The sequence below is a fragment of the Kogia breviceps genome, chromosome 10 (genome assembly GCF_026419965.1).
Source record: "Kogia breviceps isolate mKogBre1 chromosome 10, mKogBre1 haplotype 1, whole genome shotgun sequence".
NCBI classification, from domain to species: Eukaryota; Metazoa; Chordata; class Mammalia; order Artiodactyla; family Physeteridae; genus Kogia; species Kogia breviceps.
In genome coordinates, this window is record NC_081319.1 from 56,747,144 (window position 1) to 56,773,209 (window position 26,066).

At 36.3% G+C, this 26,066-nt stretch overlaps 1 protein-coding gene across 2 annotated transcripts in view; it reads right to left on the bottom strand.

Moving 5' to 3' along the window:
- Positions 1-26,066, bottom strand: part of ZCWPW2 (zinc finger CW-type and PWWP domain containing 2) — a 135,956-nt gene that overhangs the window by 50,863 nt on the left and 59,027 nt on the right. For both annotated transcript variants that reach the window (XM_059077405.2, XM_067005855.1), the window contains 2 exons: positions 22,209-22,562; positions 8,513-8,672 (listed from right to left, as the gene is read on the bottom strand). In XM_059077405.2, coding sequence (XP_058933388.1) covers positions 8,513-8,672; positions 22,209-22,549 — 501 coding nt within the window. In that variant the 5' untranslated portion in view covers positions 22,550-22,562. The remainder of the gene's footprint in view (positions 1-8,512; positions 8,673-22,208; positions 22,563-26,066) is intronic.

Below are 26,066 nucleotides of genomic sequence, written 5' to 3' on the forward strand. Positions count from 1 at the left end.
AAGAGTCCATTGTTATTTTTATTTACTAATGTATCCAATGCTTATATAGTACTAAGTGTCAGGCACAGTCTGAAGCACTTTACAAACAACTTTTTTTACTTCCCAACAAGCTTACAAGGTAGGTACTATTATTATCCTCATTTTACACATAAAGAAACTGAGGCACTGAGTTTAGACATTGCCCAAGTTCATACAGCCAGTAAGTGATAGAGCTGGGATTCATACACAGGCAACCTGGCTCCAGAATTCACGGGCTCAATGACTATAAAATGATATTTCACTAAAAGGCATTCTGTTGCACAAATCTCCAAGATGGTGTTATGAAGAACTTGTAGGTCATTATCATAAGAAGAACTTGTAGGTCATTATCATAAGAAATAAATTGTGTTGAAAAGGATAGGAAACTACTATCTGGCATTTTCTGTATCAGGTCATAGTTACAATGCTTAGGAAAATTTTTTCTAGGATTATCAATCAACTGTTAAAAACTTAAATCACCACTGGATATACGGTTAAAATGGTAAAATTTTTTTTTTTTTTTTTTGCGGTACGCGGGCCTCTCAGTGTTGTGGCCTCTCCCGTTGCGGAGCACAGGCTCCAGACACGCAGGCTCAGCGGCCATGGCTCACGGGCCCAGCCGCTCCGCGGCATGTGGGATCTTCCCGGACTGGAGCACAAACCCGTGTTCCCTACATCGGCAGGCGGACTCTCAACCACTGCGCCACCAGGGAAGCCCAAAATGGTAAATTTTATGTTACATATATTTTAGCACAATTAAAAAAATAAAAAAACCTTAATTTTATTGTGTACAGTTTAAAGTATTTTACATATTTTGATTTCAAGCTGTAGAATTTTTATTTTGAAAAACTGAATATATCATTAAGTCTGCAAGAAGAAATTATTTCATTGTTCTGTAAAAGTATTAGTAATATATTGATGAAATAAAGCACAGGAAGCAAGTGAGCACTGGGTCAACAGATAATTTTTAAGGCCCGTGCTTATCTCCAGGGCTGCTGTATCCCACAGCTCTAGCCAGGCTGCCTGCTCCACCTGGGGATGTTAAATAGAAGTGGGAGATGGGTTTAAATCAGCCATGTGCTCATTTGCTCTGAGCCTTAAAAAAGTCAGGATTGCCTTAAAAGATTTTAAGTAACGGTATGAATGGATATCAAGACCTAAGCCTAAATGACAGTTAACATACTTGGCTGCTATTTTCTACTCCACATTTGCTTGTTTTTAGGGAATATGTGTTTATGGGAAAACAAATGTCGTATTTATTACAGACAGATGCTTGGATTCTGTTTAAAAATAGAATCATACAATCAGGTGGAAGAGCCAGGAGAAGAGGGTGGTTAAATATGTGACACAATCAGTTCATATCCTGTGAGCTGAACAAAATGGTGAGGAAGTGGTAATTCTGGAATTTATTTTCAAAGTCAGTTCAATCTGCATTGTTTAGGGTTTTGCCTGAATCACAGACTGTTGCTGGTAATTAGCTGGAAGAAATTTTTTTTAAAGTGGAGAAATTAAAGAAAAGAACAGTTAATGTATCAATTGTACACTTTCAGTTATATGGCTCTGAGTTTTGGACTTCATCGTTCCCTAATGGAAGCATATACCAAAAAGTTACTCTGCAACTGTTTACTAATTTAAGAACCTCAACATAGAAGACTCATTATATAAGGAAGCGTTTACTCATAAGGGATATGACCCTGAAGGCAATTTAGTGAGCCTTGTGTTTTGGCTTAAAGACAATGATCTGACTCTGGTTTCTTTAACAGAAAATAAGCACTTCCAGAAGTTGAGAAGGCTATATAAGGCTAAATGTTTCTAGGAAAGATTATTGTTGTTCCACTGAGGAGTCAATATGAGAAATCTAGCTGACTTAATACATTTTTCATGCATTTGATGATGGGAAAGGTAGCCACCTGTTCCTTCCTTTATCAACTGAGTAAAGTTGGTCATATTATTTGGATTTGGACTTTTAACTTCAATACAAGTTCAGATATCTAAATTCATAAGAGATTAAGTTGAGAGATGACAGAGGTAAATTCAAGAATTTATTTGGAGCAGCAAAGTCAGCATATACAAATGTAAGTAAATCGAAAAGACAAAAGAGAGATACGGAAAAAAAAACTGGTTTTATTCAGTTGCAAAGAACTTGAAAGATAATATTTCCTAGTCTCTTCCAAATTCCATCATAGAAATTTAAAGTATCTTGAGGCATTGCTGATATTAGGGACTATTCATTCACCAAGTAGTAAGATTAAGAAGGCTCTAACCTATCTACTACTTTCAAAACGTCTTAGCACTTCTGCTTACACTAAACTAGAAAAGCACAGCAGCAATGGCCATTCAATTTCTAGGAGCAACGTATTGGCTGATTTAAAAAAACACTAAAATCATGTCATTTTTCACATATAATCTTAGTCAAAAGAAAATATATTATTATCCACCTGATTGTTATTTTTTTTTTGTTTTTGCTTTTTTTTACTCTCTCCTGTAGATGTGGGTTTCTAGGAAGAGGAAATAAGTAATGTAAATATATATTTCTCCTGTACTTCCAATGACAGTATGAACTATTACTATTATTATTAAGAGCCTACTATATGACAAGCACTGTGCTAAGTGCTTTATATGTATAATCTCAGTTAAACCTGTAACAACTCTATGAGTCATATACTATCATAACCTCCATTTTAAGATGAGGTGTGTGGGATTTGTAACGGGTAAATGACTTACCTCAGGTCAAATGTCTAGTAAGTAGCACAGCCAACCTTCAAACCCAAAGAACCTGGCTCTAGAGCCTGCCTTTTAAAATCACTATGACAACTTCACTCTTTTCCTAATACATTACTACAAAAGTTTTCTTGGCAGATTATCCACAAATAGTTCACAGTTATAAAAACATGTTCTAATTCCCTTAAACTTTCTCCAGGCCAAAACTAAAGGATGCTTAGAAAACAAGCAAACAAACAAAAAAATCTTAATCCAATAATACCAAAGTTATAGCAAATTTTATACCAAATATGGAATTGGTATGATTAAAAATTTACTGAGAGATTGGTAGCTATACAGATTATTTGCCAGCAGGAACATGGTACAAAAACACACACATATATACATATGTACACTATTTTTTTGGCAAATGTGGTTTTCCACTGAGAGCTGACTCAATAGATTTGTATCCAGTTTCACTTCATTACTCTAAGAGTGAAATGTTGCTTGATAATCTAGTTATAAGCTAATTTGCTAATCCTTATTATAGACTACATTCTTAGAATTTGGATCCTAATAAATCTTAGAAGCAAAACACTTGCTCAAATAGATGTTAATCCAGACACACTTGTCAAACGACTACTGCAAATGTAATTTGAAAACATCAAGAGTTCTGCCCTGTCACTAGTCCTCCTCCAAAGGGGAACATCAAGCAGTAAATAAAAAACAAGTCTACCAGAAACTGTCATCATTCAACATGTATATCAGAATTAAAAGGTGAAAATGTTCCTCATTTCAATGTGGAAAAACATACAACAATAAATTAGACTGTTGCTTATGTATATGTAAATGGGCAAGGTATAGAAGAGAAGAATTGGACCTTGGGGTTAGACATCCTGATTCTAATCATTGCCCCATCACTTAGCAGCTGATTGACCTTGGGCTAGACATGAAGCCTGAATCACAGTTTCTTCCATATGTCAATAGTGATGATGCCTATCTTCATGGGGCTGCTATGAGACTCTAAATATTATATTTATTATATTATATATACATATTATATATTATTGTGTTATATTATTATAAAAGGATCTACCCAATCCTTGGCCTGTAGCAGGGGTTCAATTACATGATTGCTATTTATAGGCTTGTTTAGTTATTGGAGTCCCTGCAGTGCATACTGACAATCAGAGCCCTTTGCTGGAGGATATTTACTGGACCAAATTTAGATTCAATGTATCATCAATGCTGGTAATTTCTATCATATGTTTATCATAATACATAAAAGAAATCAACTTATTTGATAAATTACTACAGGTTGTGTTAGTTCTACTTACAGACTGGAAAAATTAAGAGTAATGTGATTTCAGTCGTTTGGCCGTATTCTAAAGAGTACTGAAGCTTCAGTAATGGTCCTGCTAAAGATACAGGTTACAAAGAACTGTAACATCCTCTGTACTATCATTAGTGTATCTGTTAGAATAATCCTAGGGGCTTAAAGCAAGGCCTATATCTTCTTCACATTGCAGATCTGTTATTTGTTGGCAGTGGGGGCCTTTGCTAAGAGTGATCAAGGGATCTGGGCTGAGAGAGTAGCAAACCAAAATTTCAGTTATCAGTCACAGAGCCACAGAGAAAGAGAGAACTCCGGTGGATGTTGCACTGGACACAGTCATATGCTTAGATATTCATCACTCACTCACAAGTCATTGATTTCACCCCACCTCAAGAGTATCAAATGTGCATCTCTACTTTACAACAGGAAGGCAGTAACCTGCAACATTTTGGTGAACAGTATTAATGACCACCCCAATTAGGAAGCAGAATTCTAGGAATTGGAGAGCTCAAGTTTAGCAATACAGCATTGCTCCCTTTTCATATCCCTGGAAAATAGAGGCAGCTCCATAATACAATGGGTAAATACCCAAATGACATCTGGTACCCAAAGAAATGCTTACACATCTACAGGTATATCCTCCATACAGTAGTGAGCAGACTGTTAAAATATAAGACAAAAAAATCCACTCACATCATGGACCAAAAAAACCCTAAATTTTACCACAGGAGCCTCCTAGCATCAGGGGGGAACTACTCACATTTTCTTGGCAGTATAAAGAACTAGAAAATTGTAGGCCAAGCGATCACTGGTTGGAGTACATAATTTATGTCCAATAAAAATTATAATGACTCTATATAACTTATAAGATAGATGATCAACTAAAACATGCTATACATATTACATTTAAATTATACATCAGCTTTATCAGCAATATCTATAAATTATGTACAATGTTGAATGACAAGATTGACTTTAAAGCTGTGTTCAGGGAAACTCTTACTTCTGGGTTAGACATGTGAACCTATGGCAGTCAGCATCATCTCCAGGCAAACCAGAGTGAAAGACTAACAAAGAAGTAGGAGAAAGGCATCGTGAAACAGTGAGCCATGACCACAGTTACATTACTGCACTAGTAGAGATAAACCAACAAAAGTCTGACGCCTCAAGTTGAGAAAACTTAGTCAGTGGTTCTCTCTCTCTGAGATACAAAGATGCATTTGAGGGACTTAGAAATGCTGAGGCCTGGCCCTACTCCAAGAGCTTCTGATTTAATTGATCCAGTAGAGTACAGCCCAGGCATTGCTGTGTTTTGGTTGCTGTCATTGCTTTATAAAGCCTTCTAATGCAAAGCCAGGCTTAAGAAATACTAAACTAAGTCATGTAGTCTATCAAGCAAAAAAATAAATTTGCAAATAATGGATTCTGCAGACATGTACCTACTAAATATAAAAAAAACAACATTTGTGCTAACTGGGGAAACAATTGTACTCCATGCATCAACTCTTAAATAGCTATCTAGCACATGTTCACGTCTATTTTCTCTAAGTAGTTACCAGAGTGACGTGTATTTTGAATATACACCATAAGAGAATCAAGGTTTCTTTAAAAGGGGAAGGGAATTTCAGCTATCTTACTATATATTTCAGCTATATTACTGATTTTATAGTAAATGAAAAAATAAAATGTATGAGTAAACTAATATAAATTACAAATACAAAATCTAAATACTGCCTTCAACTTTTTTCTGAAGTATATCCCAATATATTGATGAGTAATTTTATTTACTGGGGAAAAGCTTATCACCTGTATATTCATATACATATTCATCCACAGTGACAGAGCTCTGTTGTGCTGTCAACAAGAAAATTAATAAGTCACTGGTCCCATAAACATATCAATTTTTCAGTGACTACTAAAAAATATAGAAAAAAAACTAGACAAACATGAACTAAAAGAGAAGACTTAACATTTTCAGAATCTAAAACTAAAAGATATTTTTTTTCATAAATGCATATAATGTCTTTCTAGAAGAGCTTATTTCTCTCCCACAGTAAAACACACACTGCAAAATATAGTCTACAGTCAGTGAAAACTCTGAAATATTATTTAATCATTTGTTAAACTAAGCTTACACAAATTAGGAGAAAGTAATGTTGAAATAATATATGAAGTTAAGATATAGTCAGCTTAAACAGTGAGAGCTGTATATGCCTATCATTCTGTGTCTACTTTTAGAAAAGGAGCTCAGACAACAGGTGCAATGTGCAACTGTTCTCCAACTCTTCTACAAAAATCTTTAAGAAGGTCTACATTGTCTAATACACATTATTTTTGTGTAAGTGACATTTTTATGGGGGCAGGGGTGTGAATTTAATATCTGGATCAACCTGGTACAGTGTAGGGACAGTATTTGAGGAAGTAGGAGCTCCAGTGCAGAAAGGACCATAACAGATTAAATTCCTGGGACGTCTAGGCAATTGAACTGCATGTTGGAGTCAACACTATCTCCATCTCCACGGGATATAGTTTGATATTATTCATTTTCAAATAATTTCTCATTATGTACCATTTTTGACCATTTTTCTGTCTTGGTTGTCAGTTGACCTCTTTGCTTTCTGTTTCTTGACTTCTCATTGGGGCATTGAGGCTTTAATCATCTGTGAGTTTCCTTCCTGGCAAGTGGAGATTCTTAGATAGCTGGGAGTAGGGAATCGGAGCATAGCAGGGCAGCCGGGCATGTGCCAGCTGAATTTGAGGTAAAGGGGAACTAAAATTTCAGCCTTGAATGAAGAGATCCACAGAAGCCATCCCTATTATATTAGCTCCAAGAAAGAAAGTGAAAAAAAAGATACAAACAAGAAGAGAGTAAGAGACACGAGCCTGTAGGTAGGCACCATGAATGACAGTAGAGGAGAGAGCCTGTCCCAGAGCCTGTGGTCACCCAGTGAGTTATCCACCCAGAGCACCCAGCCAGCTGGGGGAGTAGGGGACAGAAGAGGTGAAACAAATGCTTTATCTTTTTCTGTTCTCATTCTTGCTTTAGGAGCCTATTTAATTTAAGCAGCCCTGAATTCCTGGTCTTTGCAAGAATTTCTGTTTGTTTTAATGCTTTCAGAAGGTTAAAACCTTATGGCTCCTGATTCTTGAGTTTAGTTTTGTTTTGCACCAGATTTTTTCCTTGTCCCAGGGATTAACGGTATGCTCAATGGAATCAGACTATTCAAATTTATCCTGACAGAACTCAAATCCTGAGAGTAACATTACTTCAGACAACTTAAAAATACACTTTGATTTTTTATGTATGTTTAAATACAATTTCTTAAGAACGTCCTGCTCTTTATAACACTGTTAAATATTTAAGATTCTAATTTCTGCCTCATGAGAGGCTAGGTTTCCCTATCTTTTAAAAAGGGGAGGGGCACATAAGGGAGAACACTTCTTCCTATCTTCTGTGGTTGCCATCAGAAGTGCCCAGGGACACATCCGAAATGTCTGAGCAGAGAAGGTGCCTCATACTAAAATGACTGGCTCACAACTACCATGAAATGAATGTATGTGATGTTATTCCATACTTAAAATATTTCTACTGAAGCAGCCTTCCCTTCCAACTGCTTTCAAGCTGAATGGAACAAAGGTACTGTTTATGCCAGAGAAATAGTAGAAGTCCATCTGCAAGTACCTCAGATTTCCAGACTTACTTATACTGTGGATTAAATGGCATGCCTTAAATGTACATACATGTATATGTATATTTGAATATATATATATACTTCTCACTCTGAAATAGGAACCATCCAAATTGAGTCAAAGGCATTCACATTTCTGACATCTACTTTTTAATCAGATTTCTAATGAAAGCATGGTTTGCAGATGAAAAGTTTCAATATTACAGATACAGATAATTGAATTAATTTATAACAATTAAACCAAACCCATGAAAACAGGTCCAATTCATTTACTCTCATCAACTTAAGAATTGAGTCTATTCATTAATTGTGGTGTGTGATTTAAAGTTTAAAAAGAATAAAAAAATACTGAAGGAGTTAGTATAATGAAATTTGAAATTTGAAAAATCTGGTTGCATTCCGTTATTAATCTTCCCTGTGAGCTAGGGCTATAACTTAGAATCTTCTCAAGAGAATTAAAAAATTACCAAATGATGGAATTGTAAAACTGTTTCAAAAGGCAATTATGGAGAGTCCTCAGTTGATTTATACTATATTGCCATTAGAGAAATAAAACTTAAAACTACCTCGTGGCTATTTTTATATCCATACTTCCTTTTAAAAGGCTGCTTTAAAAATACAAATATTTGAGCTTAAACAAATAGTACATACTATTTTGTTTATATAAATATAAAAGTAAAAAATTATATCTCTTTTAGGATCTGAGACAAAATGGTCATAATTAAAAACAAGTGCAAGAGGAACAAAGTTTTGATGTTACTGTACCTACCTTTAATGTGATACTATAATGTCCAACAAACATTGCATCTATCCATGATCTTGAATGGGGATCACCCAGGAATTCTATGTGATACTGTTCAACATCTCCATCCAGGTCATAGGTCACATATTTCCCTTTAAAAGGATCAGGGCAAAGTATCCCTGGCCAACTTTCGAAAGAAAATATTTTTATTATTTTGATGCTTTAAAAAAGGTAGACATTAATATATCTGTCACAATCATCTGTCAAACTTTGCCCTTTGAATTTTAATAACCTTTTTACAAATTTTAAACATATTCATATTTGTATCTTTTAAAAGTAGGATATTCAATTGATGCAAGTAATCATTTGTATCTTTGTAGATATAAAAAGCTTTGAAACAGTCACATACTCAAGACATTCATAAGATATGAGGAGAAAGAATCATAAGACAAAAGAATGATTTCTAGGGTCTATAAGAGACATGTAGGCACTGCTAATAGGAAAGATAAGAGAAAAAAGAGTCATCAGATTCATGGCAGGATTGAATCAACTCTCACCAATCAGAATGATTAACTACTAGAACGTTAACCCAGTGACAGGGCTTCTGATGGGGTAGGAGAGAGCTAGCGATTCGTGAACCAGGACTGCCAAAGTAGTTTGGGCTGTTCTGACACTGAACTTTGTAACAACTGTGAGAAAAGTAGAAATAGAGTCAGCGATTCTGTGTTATCCCTCTCCCACCACATCTGCTCCACTGGCAGTGACCAAATGGCTAAAAATCCTCAGTACTGCAAATAAGGTTTATTCTTTACTAAAAATAAATCTTAGGGGAATGTACAGCAGAAATGTGACTGAATTTTATAGATCAAGATCCAAAATATGCATATCTAATACACCCAAGCATTCAAAAATCTGTACAATTATCAAGTTCTATTATTTATAATTATCTGTAAAATTATCAAGTTCAATTACCTGTACAATTAACAAGTTCAGTTTGCAGTACCACAGAGCAAAAAAGGTAGAGAAGTTCAAATTAGAAGGCCCAGGCTCTAGTTCTGCCTTCTACCAGAATGGAGGCTTCAAGCAGGTAACTAGGCCTCACTGTAACTCTGGTTCCTCACTGCGCTGTTTCAAAGTTCAAACGAACATGTGCTTTACACATTTTTGGTTTCTGGCAAATTAAAATATTGTAAAGCACCATCATTATGGACTGAATTATGTCATCCCACCAACCCACATTCATATGTCGAAGTCCTGATCGCCAGTACCTCAGAATGTGACTGTATTTGGAGAGGGGGTCTTTAAGGAAGTAACTAAGTTAAAAGGTGAGCCCCAATCCAACATGACTAGTTTCCTTATAAAAAGAGAAGATTAGGACCCAGACACACACAGAGGGAAGACCCTGAGAAGACATAAGAAGTAAGACCCACCTACAAGCCAAGGAGAGGCCTGAGAAGAAATCAACCCTCTGACACCCTGACCTCAGAATTTTAGCCCCCAGAACCATGGGAAAATAAGGGCTAGAGAAATTAAAAATTGAATCAGACAATCTGTAAGCCAAAAAAGAATTGGAAATGATAATGGAAAGTCAAGTGAAAGTTCAGGACCTAAATGAAGAGGACCAGCTGGTTGTTATCAGGCTCACGTCACGGTATCTTATTGCTATTTGGTGACTCTTACTGGGCTGCGCTTAAGAGTTAAACGTGAGTGCAGTTTATCTTTTAAACAATGGAAATCTACATTGCTGAGGGAACACACTCAAAAGGGGACTTCAACAGGCAAAAGAATGACTAAGAATGAGTGGTAGCTGCAATGGAGACCCCCAACTTATCAGAAGTCAAGGAACAAGTGGGTCCTTCAATATGATCAGTAGCTATTTTAAAAACAACCAAACTATGATTGTTACATTATATTTGTTTAAACTCTTTATAAAAGCTCAGGGGCTCATGTTTAATACTAGGTGATTTTCACTTCACAGCAATTTTAATAAGGACTACTGTCAACCCAATACCAATTTATGAGCAGTACCTACTCCAATCAGTGTAAAACAGTCTCACAAAATGGATTTCTGATATTTAACACATGAAAGAAAGATTCTTCAGTTATCATGTGTAAGATGAGCTGCTACTTTTCTGACACAAATTCTGATACAACTATTTTTTAAGTGGAACTTATTGGGTCCCAGAGTATTCAATTTAAATTATTACTCAATAAAATATAAACAAAAAGAGATGAATCCTAAAAAGAATTAGATACCAAAAAAAGAAAAAAGCTTCTGTTCATTATTTAAAACATATTTTATTACAGTAAGTATTGCATACTGATTTAAAGATGAATTATGAAAAGTATTACGAAATGTCCAAATAACTGGGGTACTTTCAGGTGGTGCAAAGGAATTGTCTGACTCCTAGTCTGTACATATCAGCTAAAACAGAATGTACCAAACTACAGGAAAAGCTGAGCAGAGGCAATACATGTAGAAAACATGCTTACTTCTCTCTAGCTGCTACAACCATCATCGTCTCTGACTTCCTGTGATTGAAGAAAGAAGTTGATGTCCATTTTTTGCCCTCACTCTGACCTCAATTTGAGTTCCCAAACTGTCAATGATGATAGTGCATTGTGCATTTCTACTTCCTGATTTTTCACTTTCATATTGAGGAGAAATTCTGAGTGTTGTTTGGGGGCTTAAAGGTGGAGAGGGACAGTAAGAATAGGCCACCCAATGGAAGGGTTTCAGAATTACAAGGAAAGTGTATGGTCAATCTCAGAACCTGTGGGTGGTGGAAGGTAAAATGTACAAACACAACAAGGTCAAATAGACATCAGGTGTTGAAATCCACTTGCAAGAAGAAATGGAAATTTTGGCAGACAAGAAACTTCAAGGGAAAGTGAAAATACATTACAAAGAAACTGATGTCTTACACATTCCTTATCCAGCAGAAATGATCTTTAATGAGTTGGCTACTGCCTTCAATAAGTTGAAGCTTAAGCATGATAACAGCTGCATGTATTTATACTGAATGAGAAGAAATATATATCTTTCATTTTCAAACTGTGGTCTGGATGTTTAAGAGGGTAGCAGATTTACTTGGGCCTCATTCTTAATCTGTGGGAAACAAAATGGATGAGTTGGAATCATCACTAACTTAATGTCATACTTTCCAAGAAATCTCTTTGCTATATACCTAACTGCAGGGACCGTTGGGAAGAGGAAATTTCTCATCCACACATATATAAATACATAGGCAAAAGTATGCAAATGAGAAGTAATCAAATACTATTTTATAATACTGAAAGGATCTAGTAGAAACCTCAATTTATAAATATATATGCTATATCTAAAAAGTATCACTGGATTGGTTTGTCAACTTAAAGGCATATTTGATTACTAAACTGTTTAGACTACAGTATTTAGAATGCAAATATATTTTCTATAAATTAATTTTCATACTTACAAGAAATCATTGTAAAATGTCTGTGTAAATATGCCTAGTTTCTGCTTGATACTGTATTTTCCTATACTAAGTGAGAGACGCACTGTTATTTTTTACTTTTAATTTCTTTGCTCTTTCTAGCTAAATACAATGTATTTGATCAATCTTTAAAAATCAAGACTTCTTAAACATTATAGGGATAGTTTTTCTCTTCCTAGTAATGCAGACAGCCCCACCCTCAAGCTCACATAGGCACTACTCAAAGGCAAGAGGCTGCATAAGTATTTTATAAGTATGTAGGTGTGTGCTGTCTTACAATGTGGTGATAAATATAACTATTATAATTTGATTTTCCATAGAGCTTGACCATAGACAAAGAAAATGATATTCTCTTAACTATTATTTATTTTTATTATATAAAGATTAAGCAGGCATTTCTTGACTCTTTATCAGTCTCTCTTTAGCTTTTTAGCTTTACAGGAAAGTATGAACTCTTCTGAGAAAGAATTACTCTGAGATGTTGATAAGATTGAATTTCTGTGCCTTCAAAAGCTACGTGTAAGGACACGGGCTAATAAGAATTGACCCAGATAATGCTACACTGTTAAGTGTCTCTGTAGCCAGCTGACTGGTCTTCCCACTTGAAATTTCAGGGTCTATAACATTTCTTAATTAAGAACTGATGTTTGGCAGCTTTTAGTAGGCTAATTCAGCTTTATATTCTACTACTGCAATTATTATCATTTTTCTATTGTATTTGTGGAACTGAATAAGCAATACAGCAACAGATTTGAGTTTCTTAATCTGTATTTTAAGTCTGTGCTCATTTGTACTTAGTTTATAAAAAGAAATATATGTGACTACATGCCAAATGCATTCTACTCTTTCCAAACAACAAGAAGGTAGTTATAGCTGTATTCTGCAGCATTTTGACAGTCCTAATCATAGACTGGAGATAATTTAGGGACTAGAGTAAAACATGCTTCATTCGTATTTCAAATCCTAACCCTCAGCTACAAGTACAAAACTGCAAAAGAAATTCCTAATCAAATTTCTAACATAATATTTCAGATATAGTGACAAGATTCAAAACCATTTCTTGAATGAGAGTTACTGAAACTTCAGAATTTCGAGTAGAAAATACAAACGCTCTGCTTTCAAAATGTTAGAGATATGAAAAATGAGAATGAGACTACAAATACCTTCATAAGTAACTTCAAAAATGAGTGTTCATATATATAACCATCTAGTTCCTCTTCATGCTCATCCTAATTACGCAGAAGTCAATTAACATATATATCTTTTTACAACATTTCATATTTGATCCTTAGAAAAACTCTCAGTAACAAAAGGTTACTCAGAGCTGATGTGTAACATTCCAAATCTCTCTGAGATGTGGAAATTTCTCTGAGGTAGATATTAAGTGTATTGGTTGAATCTCTCTGCAAAGATATTAAGTGTATTGGTTTCCTAAGATTGCCATAGGAAAATACCACAGACTGGGTGGCTTGAACAAAAGGAACTTATTTTCTCAGTTTTAAAGGCTAGAAGTCCCAAGATCAAGGTCAGCAGGTCTGGTTTCTCTTAAGGTCTCTCCCTGGCCAGCAGACTCCTGCCCTCGTGCTCTGTCTTTGCATGGTCTTTACTCTGTGCACATGCACCCCTGGTGTCTCTCTGTGTATCCAAATTTTCTCTTCTTATAAGAACACCAGTCAGACTGGATTAGGACTCACTCTAATGTCCTCTTTTAACTTAATCATCTCGTTTTTTTTTTTTTTTTTTTTCTTTTGCCATAGGTGGGCCTCTCACTGTCTGTTGTGGCCTCTCCCGTTGTGGAGCACAGGCTCCGGACATACAGGCTCAGCAGCCATGGCTCACTGGCCCAGCCGCTCTGCGGCATGTGGGATCTTCGCAGACAGGGGCATGAACCCGTGTCCCCTGTACTGGCAGGCAGACTCTCAACCACTGTGCCACCAGGGAAGCCCCTTTAATCACCTCTTTAAAGGCCCTTAGTCCAAATACAGTCACATTCTGAGATTAGAGTTTTAAATTATGACCTTTGGGGGAATACAATTCAGCCCACAACAGTAAGTGACAGAGCAAGAGCACAAATCTAGGTAGTGACTTGAAGACCTCTTATGTGTGTTCTGTGTGTGTGTTACATGAGTCCATAACAGTCTCAAAATGAAAGCAAACATCTGATATTTTTCATTGAGAATAGTTGAATATAAATGAAAACAAGATGACGGGAGAAAAGGAAGAGGAGGGAGAGGACCTTCAAGATGGCAGAGGAGTAAGACGTGGAGATCAACTTCCTCCCCACAAATACATCAGAAATACATCTACATGTGGAAAAACTCCTACAGAACACCTACTGATGCTGGCAGAAGACCTCAGACCTCCCCAAAGGCAAGAAAGTCCCCACGTACTTGGGTAGGGCAAAAGAAAAAAGAAAGAACAAAGACAAAATAAAAGGGACGGGACCTGCACCACTGGGAGGGAGCTGTGAAGGAGGAGGAAGAGTTTCTATACACTAGGAAGCCCCTTCACTGGCGGAGACAGGGGCTGGGCGGGGGTGGGGAAGCTTCAGAGCCAAAGAGGAGAGTGCAGCAACAGGGGTGCAGAGGGCAAAGTGGAGAGATTCCCTCACAGAGGATTGGTGCCTACCAGCACTCACCAGCCCGAGAGGCTTCTCTGCTCACCTGCCAGGGCAGGCAGGGGCTGGGAGCTGAGGCTCAGGCTTCAGTCAGATCGCAGGGAGAGGACTGGGGTTGGCAGCATGAACACAGCCTAAAGGGGGCTAGAGCACTACAGCTAGCCAGGAGGTAGTCCTGGAAAAAGTCTGGACCTTCCTAAGAGGCGAGAGACTACTGTTTTGGGGTGCGTGAGGAGAGGAGATACAGAACACTGCCTAAACGAGCTTCAGAGAAGGGCGTGAGCTGCAGCTATCAGCGCGGACAACAGAGACGGGAATGAAATGCTAACACTGCTGCTGCAGCCACCAAGAAACCTGTGTGCAAGCACAGGTCACTATCCACACCTCCCCTCCCAGAAGCATGTGCAGCCCACCACTGCCAGGGTCCTGTGATCCAGGGACAGCTTCCCCAGGGGAACACATGGCACTCCTCAGGCTGTTGCAACATTACCCCAGCCTCTGCAGGCTCACTCCGCATTCCCTACCCTCCCTCCCCTTGGCCTGAGTGAGCCAGTGCCCCTTAAACAGCCACTCCTCTAACCCCATCCTATCTGGGTGAAGAACAGATGCCAGAGGGCGACCTACACACAGAGGCAGGGCCAAATCCAAAGCTGAACCCCAGAAGCTGTGCGAACAAAGAAAAGAAAGAGAAATTTCTCCATGCAGTCACAGGAGCAGCGGATTAAATCTCCAAAATCAACTTGATGAACCCTGCATCTGTGGAATACCTGAATAGACAAAAAAAATCATCCGACAATTGAGGCTGCGGACGTTGGGAACAACTGTAGACTTGCGGTTTGCTGTATGCGAGTGATAAGTTTCTGAAATTTATGTATATCTTAGTATAGTTTTTAGCATTTGTTACCATTGGTGGATTTGTTTATTGCTTTGGTTGCTCTCCTCTTTTTTATTTATTACCTTTTTATGATTTTATTTTAATAATATTCTTTTTATTTTTTATTTTAATAACTTATTTCTTGTATTTTACTTTACTTTTTTCTTTCTTTTTTTTTCTCCCTTTTCTTCTGAGCCATGTGGCTGACAGGGTTTTGGTGCTCCAGCTGGGTGTCAGTACTGAGCCTCTGAGGTGGGAAAGCCGAGTTCAATACATTGGACCACTGGAGACACCCTGGCTCCATGTAATATCAATTGGCGAGAGCTCTCCCAGAGATCTCCGTCTCAATGCTAAGACCCAGCTCCATTCAACGACCAGCAAGATCCAGTGCTGGATGGCCTGTGCCAAACAACTAACAAGACAGGAACACAACCCTACTCGTTAGCAGAGAGGCTGCCTAAAATCATACTAAGTCCACAGACACCTCAAAACACACAATCGGACGTGATCCTGCCCTCCAGAAAGACAAGATCCAGCCTCATCCACCAGAACATAGGCACCAGTTCCCTCAACCAGGAAGCCTACACAACCCACGGAACCAACTTTACCCACTGGGGGCAGACACCAAAAACAACGGGAAATGTGAACTGGCAGGCTGCGAAAAGGAGACGCCAAACACAGTAAGTTAAGCAAGATGAGAAGACAGAGAAATATGCAGCAGATGAAGGAGCAAAGTAAAATCCCACCAAACCAAAGAAATGGAAAGGAAATAGCTACATGAAAAAGAATTCAGAGTAATGATAGTAAAGATGATCCAAAATCTTGGAAATAGAATGGAGGAAATATATGAAACGTTTAAAAACGACCTAGAAGCACTAAAGAGCAAATAAACAATGATGAACAACACAATAAATGAAATTAAAAATTCTCTACAAGGCATCAATAGCAGCATAACTGATAAGTGACCTGGAAGATAAAATAGTGGAAATAACTACTGTAGAGCAGGCTAAAGAAAAAAGAATGAGAAGAATTGAGGACAGTCTCAGAGACCTCTGGGACAACATTAAACGGATCAACATTCAAATTATAGGGGTCCAGGAAGAAGAAGAAAAAAGAAAGGGGCTGAGAAAATATTTGAAGAGATTATCGTTGAAAACTTCCCTAGTTTCGGCAAGAATATAAAGTTCAGGAAGTGCAGAGAGTCCCATACAGGATAAATCCAAGGAGAAACATGCCAAGACACATATTAATCAAACCATCAAAATTAAAATACAAAGAAAAAATATTAAAAGCAGCAAGGGAAAAGCCACAAATAACATACAAGGGAATCGCCATAAGGTTAACAGCTGATCTTTCAGCAGAAACTCTGCAAGCGAGAAGGGAGTGGCATCACATATCTAAAGTGATGAAAGGGAAAAACCTACAACCAAGATTGTTCTACTCAGCACGGATGTCATTCAGATTCGACGGAGAAGTTAAAACCTATACAGACAAGCAAAAGCTAAGAGAATTCAGCACCACCAAACTGCCTTTACAACAAATGCTAAAGGAACTTCTCTAGGCAGGAAAGAAAAGAGAAGGAATACACCTACAATAACAAGCCCAAAACTATTAAGAAAATGGTAATAGGAATATGCATATTGATAATTACCTTAAATGTAAATAGATGAAATGCTCCAACCAAAAGGAACAGACTGGCTGAATGGATACAAAAAAAAAGACCCGTATATATGCTGTCTACAAGAGAGACACTTCAGACCTAGGGACACATACACTGAAAGTGAGAGGATGGAAAAAGATATTCCACGCAAATGGAAATCAAATGAAAGCTGGAGGAGCAACTCTCATATCAGAAAAAAACAGACTTTAAAATAAAGACTATTATAAGACACAAAGAAGGATACTACCTAATGATCAAGGGTTCAATCCAAGAAGATATAACAAGTGTAAATATTTATGAACCCAAAAGAGGAGCACCTCAATATATAAGGCAAATGCTAATAGCCATAAAAGGGGAAATCGACAGTAACACAAGCATAGTAGGGGACTTTAACACCCCACTTTCACCAATGGACAGATCACCCAAAATGAAAATAAGGAATAAATAAGGAAAATAAGTAAGGAAACAAGCTTTAAGTGACACATTAAACAAGATGGACTTAACTGATATTTGTAAGACATTCCATCCAAAACAACAAAATAATCTTTCTCCTCAAGTGCTCATGGAACACTCTTCAGGATAGATCATACCTTGGGCCACAAATCAAGCCTTGGTAAATTTAAGAAAATTGAAATTGTATCAAGTATATTTTTGACCAAAACGCTATGAGACTAGAAATCAGTTACAGAAAAAAAAATCTAAAACATACAAACACATGGAAGCTAAACAATATGCTATTAAATAACAAGAGATGACTGAAGAAATCAAAGAGGAAAGCAAAAAATACCCAGAAACAAATAACAATGAAAAAACAACGATCTAAAACCTATGGGATGCAGCAAAAGCAGTTCTAAGAGGGAAGTTTATAGCAGTACAATTCTACCTCAAGAAACAAGAAACATCTCAAATAAACTACCTAACTTTACACCTAAAGCAATTAGAGATAAAAGAACAAAAAACACCCAAAGTTAGCAGGAGAAAAATCATAAAGATCAGATCAGAAATAAATGAAAAAGAAATGAAGGAAACAATAGCAAAGATCAATAAAACTAAAAGCTGGTTCTTTGAGAAGATAAACAAAATTGATAAACCATTAGCCAGACTCATCAAGAATAAAAGGGAGAAAACTGAAATCAACAGAATTAGAAATGAAAAAGGAGAAGTAACAACTGACGCTGCAGAAATACAAAGGATCATAAGAGACTACTACAAGGAACAATATGCCAAAAAAATAGACAACCAGGAAGAAACGGACAAATTCTTAGAAAAGCACAACCTTCTGAGACTGAACCAGGAAGAAACAGAAAATATAAACAGACCAATCAAAAGCACTAAAATTGAGACTGTGATTAAAAATATTCCAACAAACCAAAGCCCAGGACCAGATGGCTTCCCAGGCGAAATCTATCAAACATTTAGAGAAGAGCTAATACCTATCCTTCTCAAACTCTTCCAAAACATAGCAGAGGGAGGAACAGTCCCAAACTCATTGTACGAGGCCACCATCACCCTGATACGAAAAGCAGACAAAGATGTCAAAAAAAAGAAAACTACTGGCCAATATCACTAATAAACACAGATGCAAAAATTCTCAACAAAATACTAGCAAACAGGTTCCAACAGCACATTAAAAGGATCATACAATATGATCAAGTGGGGTTTATCCCAGGAATGCAAGGATTCTTCAATATACGCAAATCAATGTGACACACCATATTAACAAACTGAAGAACAAAAACCATATGAAATGCTCAATAGATTCTGAAAAAGCTTTCAACAAAAGCTTACACCTATTTATGATAAAAACCCTCTAGAAAGTAGGAATACAGGGGACTTACCTCAACCTAATAAAGGCCATATATGACAAACCCACAGCCAACATTATTCTCAATAGTGAAAAACTAAAACCATATCCACTAAGATAAGGAACAATACAAGGTTGCCCACTCTCACCACTATTATTCAACATAGTTTTGGAAGTTTTAGCCACAGCAATCAGAGAAGAAAAAGAAATAAAAGGAATCCAAAATGGAAAAGAAGAAGTAAAGCTGTCACTGTGTGCAGATGACATGGTACTATGCATAGAGAATCCTAAAGATGCTACCAGAAAACTACTAGAGCTAATCAATGAATCTGGTAAAGTAGGAGGATACAAATTGATGCACAGAAATCTCTTGCATTCCTGTACACTAATGATGAAAAATCTGAAAGAGAAATTACGGAAACACTCCTTTTTACCACTGTAATAAAAAGAGTAAAATACCTAGGAAAAAACCTACCTAAGGAGACAAAGCTCCTATATGCAAAAAATTATAATGCATATATATAATTTAAGAAATTAAAGATGATACAAACAGATGCAGAGATATACTATGTTCTTGGATCGGAAGAATCAATATTGTGAAAATGACTCTACTACCCAAAGTAATCTACAGATTCAATGCAATTCCTATCAAACTACCAATGGCATTTTTCACAGAACTAGAACAGAAAATTTCACAATTTATATGGAAAGAGAAAAAACCCCAAATAGCCAAATCAATCTTGAGAAAGAAAAACGGAGCTTGAGGAATCAGACATCGTAACTTCAGACTATACTACAAAGCTACAGTAATCAAGACAGTATGGTACTGGCACAAAAACAGAAATATAGATCAATGGAACAGGATAGAAAGCCCAGAGATAAAACCATGCACATATGGTCACCTTATGTTTGAGAAAGGAGGCAAGAATATACAATGGAGAAAAGACAGTGCTTTCAATAAGTGGTGCTGATAAAACTGGACAGTTACATGTAAAAGAATGAAAACAGAACACTCCCTAACACCATACACAAAAATAAACTCTAAATGGATTAAAGACGTAAAAGTAAGACTAGACACTACAAAACTCTTAGAGAAAAACATAGGAAGAACACACTTCGACATAAACCACAGCAACATCCGTTTTGACCCACCTCCTAAAGAAATGGAAATAAAAACAAAAATAAACAAATGGGACCTTATGGGACTTAAAATCTTTTGCACAGCAAAGAAAACCATAAACAAGACGAAAAGACAACCCTCAGAATGGGAGAAAATATTTGCAAACAAAGCAACTGACAAAGGATTAATGTGCAAAATTTACAAGCAGCTCATCCAGCTCAATATCAAAAAAACAAACAATCCAATATAAAAATGGGCAGAAAACCTAAACAGACATTTCTCTGAAGAAGACATATAGATCACTGAGAAGCACATGAAAAGCTGCTCAACATCACTAATTATTAGAGAAATGCAAATCAAAACTACAATGAGGTATCACCTCACACCAGTTAGAAAGGGCATCATCAGAAAATCTACAAACAAGAAATGCTGGAGATGGTGTGGAGAAATGAGAACCCTCTTGCACTGTTGGTAGGAATGTAAATTGATCCAGCCACTATGGTGAACAGTATGGAGGTTCCTTAAAAAACTAAAAATAGAAGTACCATACGACCCAGCAATCCCACTACTGGGCATATACCCTGAGGAAACCATAATTCAAGAAGAGTCATATACTACGATGTTCACTGCAGCACTATTCACAATAGGCAAGACATGGAAGCAACCTAAGTGTCTACTGACAGATAAAGAAGATGTGGCACATATATACAATGGAATATTACTCAGCCATAAAAAGAAACAAAATTGAGTTATCTGTAATGAGGTGGATGGATCTAGAGCCTGTCATACAGAGTGAAGTAAGTCAGAAAGAGAAAAACAATATCACATGCTAACACATATATATGGAATCTAAAAAAAAAAAGTGGTTCTGAACAATCTAAGGGCAGGACAGGAATAAACATGCAGACATAGAGAATGGACTTGAAGACATGGGGAAGAGGAAGGGTAAGCTAAGAAGAAGTGAGAGAGTGGCACTGACATATATACACTACCAAATGTAAAATAGATAGCTAGTGGAAAGCTGCTGCATAGCAAAGGGAGATCAAGTTGATACTTTGGGATGACCTAGAGGGGTGGGATATGGAGGGTGGGAGAGAGACACGAGAGGGAGCACATATGGGGATATATGTATACATAGAGCTGATTTACTTTGTTATATAGCAGAAACTAACACAACATTGTAAAGCAAGTATACTCCAGTAAAGATGTTTAAAAAAATTTAAAAGTTAAAAAAAATAAAAAGATAGGCAGCAAAACTCATGAAAGAAATTATAAAGTTCTCAGTAAAGACTAAATTAGAAATAACACAGAAAAAATAAGTTCAATTTGTGACTCCTTCAAAAAAATAAAAGATGGAAAGGGAAAAATATTTAAATTAAAAAAATGAAAAGATGGTAACAGTGGAAGAAAAAAGTAATACCAAATCTAACCAAAGAAGATTCACTATCAGTACTACAGAACTCCCAAAATAAAATCAAAGCAATACAACTGAATAAACTGCTTAAAATTTTTTTAAAAATTATTGAAATAAAAAGATTTGATACCATACACTGAAAATGCACATTGCATACTTGGGAAACAAACTCAGAAAAGGAAAACCTGAGCCATACAGCAGTAAATATACAAATATCTAAAGAAAAAGAAAAAAATCTTTTAGGCATCTAGGCAACAGTTAAGAATATAAATTTTTTTCAGGATAGGTCATGCTGTGCCATAAATCAAGATTCAATGAAATAGACTACAACAGTTAAATTAGGAATCAATAAAAATAAGACATTTTTAGAATCCTGCATATTTTATAATTTAAAAACACACTTCTAATAACTCATTTCAAAGAAGAAATCACAAACGGAATAGTGATAAAATACAACATATTAAAATTTGTGAGATATAACTTAAGTAGTACTTAATAAGATAAATTTATAGCTTTAATTGCACATATAAGGTGGGAAACAGATATAAGTCAGTTATCTAAGTTTCCAGTTTAAGAAACTAGAAAAAGAAGAATTAAACCCAAAGAAGTCAGAGAAAGAATAACAATGAAATCAAAAAATAATAAGAAGTTAGATAACAATAGGTAAGAAGTTGATTCTTTGAAAAGTTTTGAAAGTTAATAAACTTAGCAAGACTATACCTCAATAGTTTACTACAAAACAGCAACAAAAATCTTACCTTGGCCAATTCTGTAATTTTACCAAAACCAGGCTTCCAAGAGGGAGCTGTGAATAGACGATCTTAAATCCACTTTGATGAAGCTGAGACTCTTCAGGAAAGTCTTCTTCAGAAACAGAGCACTTATTGTACCTTAAATCAGTGTTCATGAAGCAATACCATGATTCACTGTGATCAACTTTGGATGCATCTTCACTTGACAACAATCTCCATTTCAAACAACTTTCATTCTCACACTGAACCCACACTTTGTTTACATACATGTCGTTTTCCACTGAGGAATCCATTGCCGTATTACAATATTCTGCTATCGTCTTACTATTCAATTTTCCTTTTTCCATAAATGCATTCAATCTGGAAAATAAATAACAGGAAAATAAAAGAATAAGATTTGAGGGTATAAGGAGAGAAAGTTCAAACCAAAACCCGAGAAGTAGCTCTTTTATATCTTTTTTGCCCACCTCCTCTCTGTACATGCTGAACATGTTATGTTTCCACCTACCCCAAAACAAAGGAACAAAACAGAAGCATCAATCACTCTGGTCATAAAATTCTCCAAAATTAAAAATAAGAAAAGTATGATGGAGCAGAAGTGGAGTAGAGGCTTACTATAATATCTATTCTATTACCAGTCAGTACATATCTGATATATATCCAATACTTTTGCCATAATAACAGCTAAGCCTTATTCAGTGCTGACTATGAGCCAAATACTATTTTAAGTGCCTTATGCATACAGCTTATATAGTCTTTGCAACAACCTCAGTATGAGCACTTTTAGAGAGAAAAGGAAAGCTTAGAAAAGTAAAGTAATTTATTTAAAGTCCCAGAGCTACTAGGTGATGGATTTAAATGCAGGCAGTTTTCTCCCTAATTGTGTGGTCTTATCCACTAGGCTGTACTGCCTCTTGGGTATATGGTGGTGGACATAGTGTGACTTGATCCCCTTTTTGAATTCTGAGGAAAACCAAAGGTAGCAAAATATTTCACCATGTAAAAATTTGAAATTTATTTTTAAAAAGTTAAAGGATTCTTTTGCTTATATAGCTTTGCCTTTAATCCATTATTAATTCATGTGATATGAAAAAAATTTCTCAGAGGTTTTTTATTATGAAAATTTTAAACATATAAAATGTTAGGATTATATGAGTTAGCCCCTGACTTCTAGCTTCAATAATAATAGTTACATGTATACTAAAAAATAAGTAATACAGCTAAAATACAAAAAAACTATCAGCAACTTATTTTGTAATACAAAACCTATTTTTTTTAAAAACAGACTTACATATACCATATTAATAAATTAGTAGAACAACCACTATCCAATATAAGCACCATTTAAAGGAGCTCTTAATCCATGAGTTAATTGTATAATTAGAAACACACTTATAATCATATACCTTTCATTGATCACTACAAATCGCTTTAGAATAAAATTTGCCAATATATATCAATAGCCATAGCCACAATTTTTGACCTATTAATCCCACTCATTTTAACGTATACAAAGAAAATAAAAGAGACTAACCTAATGAGGAAAACAATAGCAAAGATAAATAAAGCTAAAAGCTGGTTCTTTGAGAAGATAAACAAAATTGATAAACCTTTAGCCAGACTCATCAAGAGAAGAGGGGAGAGGACTCAAATCAAAAAAATTAGAGGGCTTCCCTGTTGGTGCAGTGGTTGAGAGTCTGCCTGCTGATGCAGGGGACACGGGTTCGTGCCCCGGTCCGGGAAGATCCCACGTGCCGCAGAGTGGCTGGTCCCGTGAGCCATGGCCACTGAGCCTGCGCATCCAGAGCCTGTGCTCCGCAATGGGAGAGGCCACAACAGTGAGAGGCCCGCGTACCGCAAAAAAAAAAAAAAAAAAAAAAAATTAGAAATGAAAAAGGAGAAGCTACAACTGACATCACAGAAATACAAGGAATTATAAGAGACTTCTACAAGCAACTATATGCCAGTAAAATGGACAACCTGGAATAAATGGACAAATTCTTAGAAAAGTACAACCTTGAACACTGAATCAAGAAGAAAGAGAAAATATGAACTGACCAATCAGAAGTAATGAAATTGAAACTGTAATTAAAAATCTTCCAACAAACGGAAGTCCAGGACCAGATGGCTTTCCAGGCGAATTCTATCAATCATTTACAGAAGAGTTAATGCCTATCCTACTCAAACTCTTCCAAACAATTGCAGAGGGCGCAACACTCCCAAACTCATACTATGAGGCCATCATCACCCTGATACCAAAACCAGACAAAGATATCACAAAAAGGAAAACTGCAGGACAATATCACTGATGAACATGGATGCAAAAACCCTCAACAAAATACTAGCAAACAGAACCCAACAACAGATTAAAAGGATTATACACCATGATCAAGTGGGATTTATCCCAGGGATGCAAGGATTCTTCAATATATGCAAATCAATCAATGTGATACACCATATTAACAAATTGAAGAATAAAAACCACATGATCATTTCAATAGACGCAGAAAAAGCTTTCGACAAAATTCAGTACTTATATATGATAAAAACTCTCCAGAAAGTAGGCAGAGAGAGAACCTAGCTCAACAAAATAAAGGCCACATATGGAAAACCCACAGCAAATGTTATTCTCAATAGTGAAAAACTGAAAGCATTTCCTCTAAGATCAGGAACAAGACAAGGGTGTCCACTTTCATGACTATTATTCAACATAGTCTTGGAAGTGCTAGCCACGGCAATCAGAAAAGAAAAAGGAACCCAAATAGGAAAAGAAGAAGTACAACTGTCACTGTTTGCAGATGACATGATACTATACATAGAAAACCCTAAAGATGCTACCAGAAAACTACTAGAGCTAATCAATAAATTTACTAAAGTTGCAGGATACAAAATTAATACACAAAAATCTATTGCATTCCTATGCACTAACAATGAAAGGTCAGAAAGAGAAATTAAGAAAACAATCCTATTTACAATTGCAACAAAAAGAATAAAATACCTAGGAATAAACCTACCTGAGGAGGCTAAAGACCTGTACTCAGAAAATTATAAGATGCTGATGAAAGAAATCAAAGATGACAGAAACAGATGGAGAGATATACCATGTTCTTGGATTGGAAGAATCAATATTGTGAAAATGACCATACTACCCAAAGCAATCTACAGATTCAATGCAATTCCTATCAAGTTACCAATGGCATTTTCCACAGAACTAGAAGAGAAAATTACGATATTTATGGAAATGCAAAAGACCCTGAATAGCCAAAGCAATCTTGAGAAAGAAAAACAAAGCTGGAGGAATCAGGCTCCCTGACTTCCGACTATACTACAAAGCTACAGTAATCAAGACAGCATGGTACTGGTACAAAAACAGAAATATAGATCAATGGAACAGGATAGAAAGCCCAGAGATAAACCCAGGCACCTATGGTCACATAAGCTATGACAAAGGAGGCAAGAATATACAATGGAGAAAAAACAGCCTCTTCGATAAGTGGTGCTCAGAAAACTGGACAGCTACATGTTAAAGAATGAAATTAGAACACTCCCTAACACCATACACAAAAATAGACTCAAAATGGATTAAAGACCTAAGTGTAAGGCCAGACACTATAAAACTCTTAGAGGAAAACATAGGCACAACACTCTTTGACATAAATTGCAGCAAGATCTTCTTCGACCCACCTCCTGGAATAATGAAAACAAAAACAGAAATAAACAAATGGGACCTAACTAAAAGCTTTGCACAGTAAAGGAATCCATAAGCAAGATGAAAAGACTACCCTCAGAATGGGAGAAAATATTTGCAAATGAAGTAACTGACAAAGAATTATCTCCAAGATATACAAGCAGCTCAATCAAATA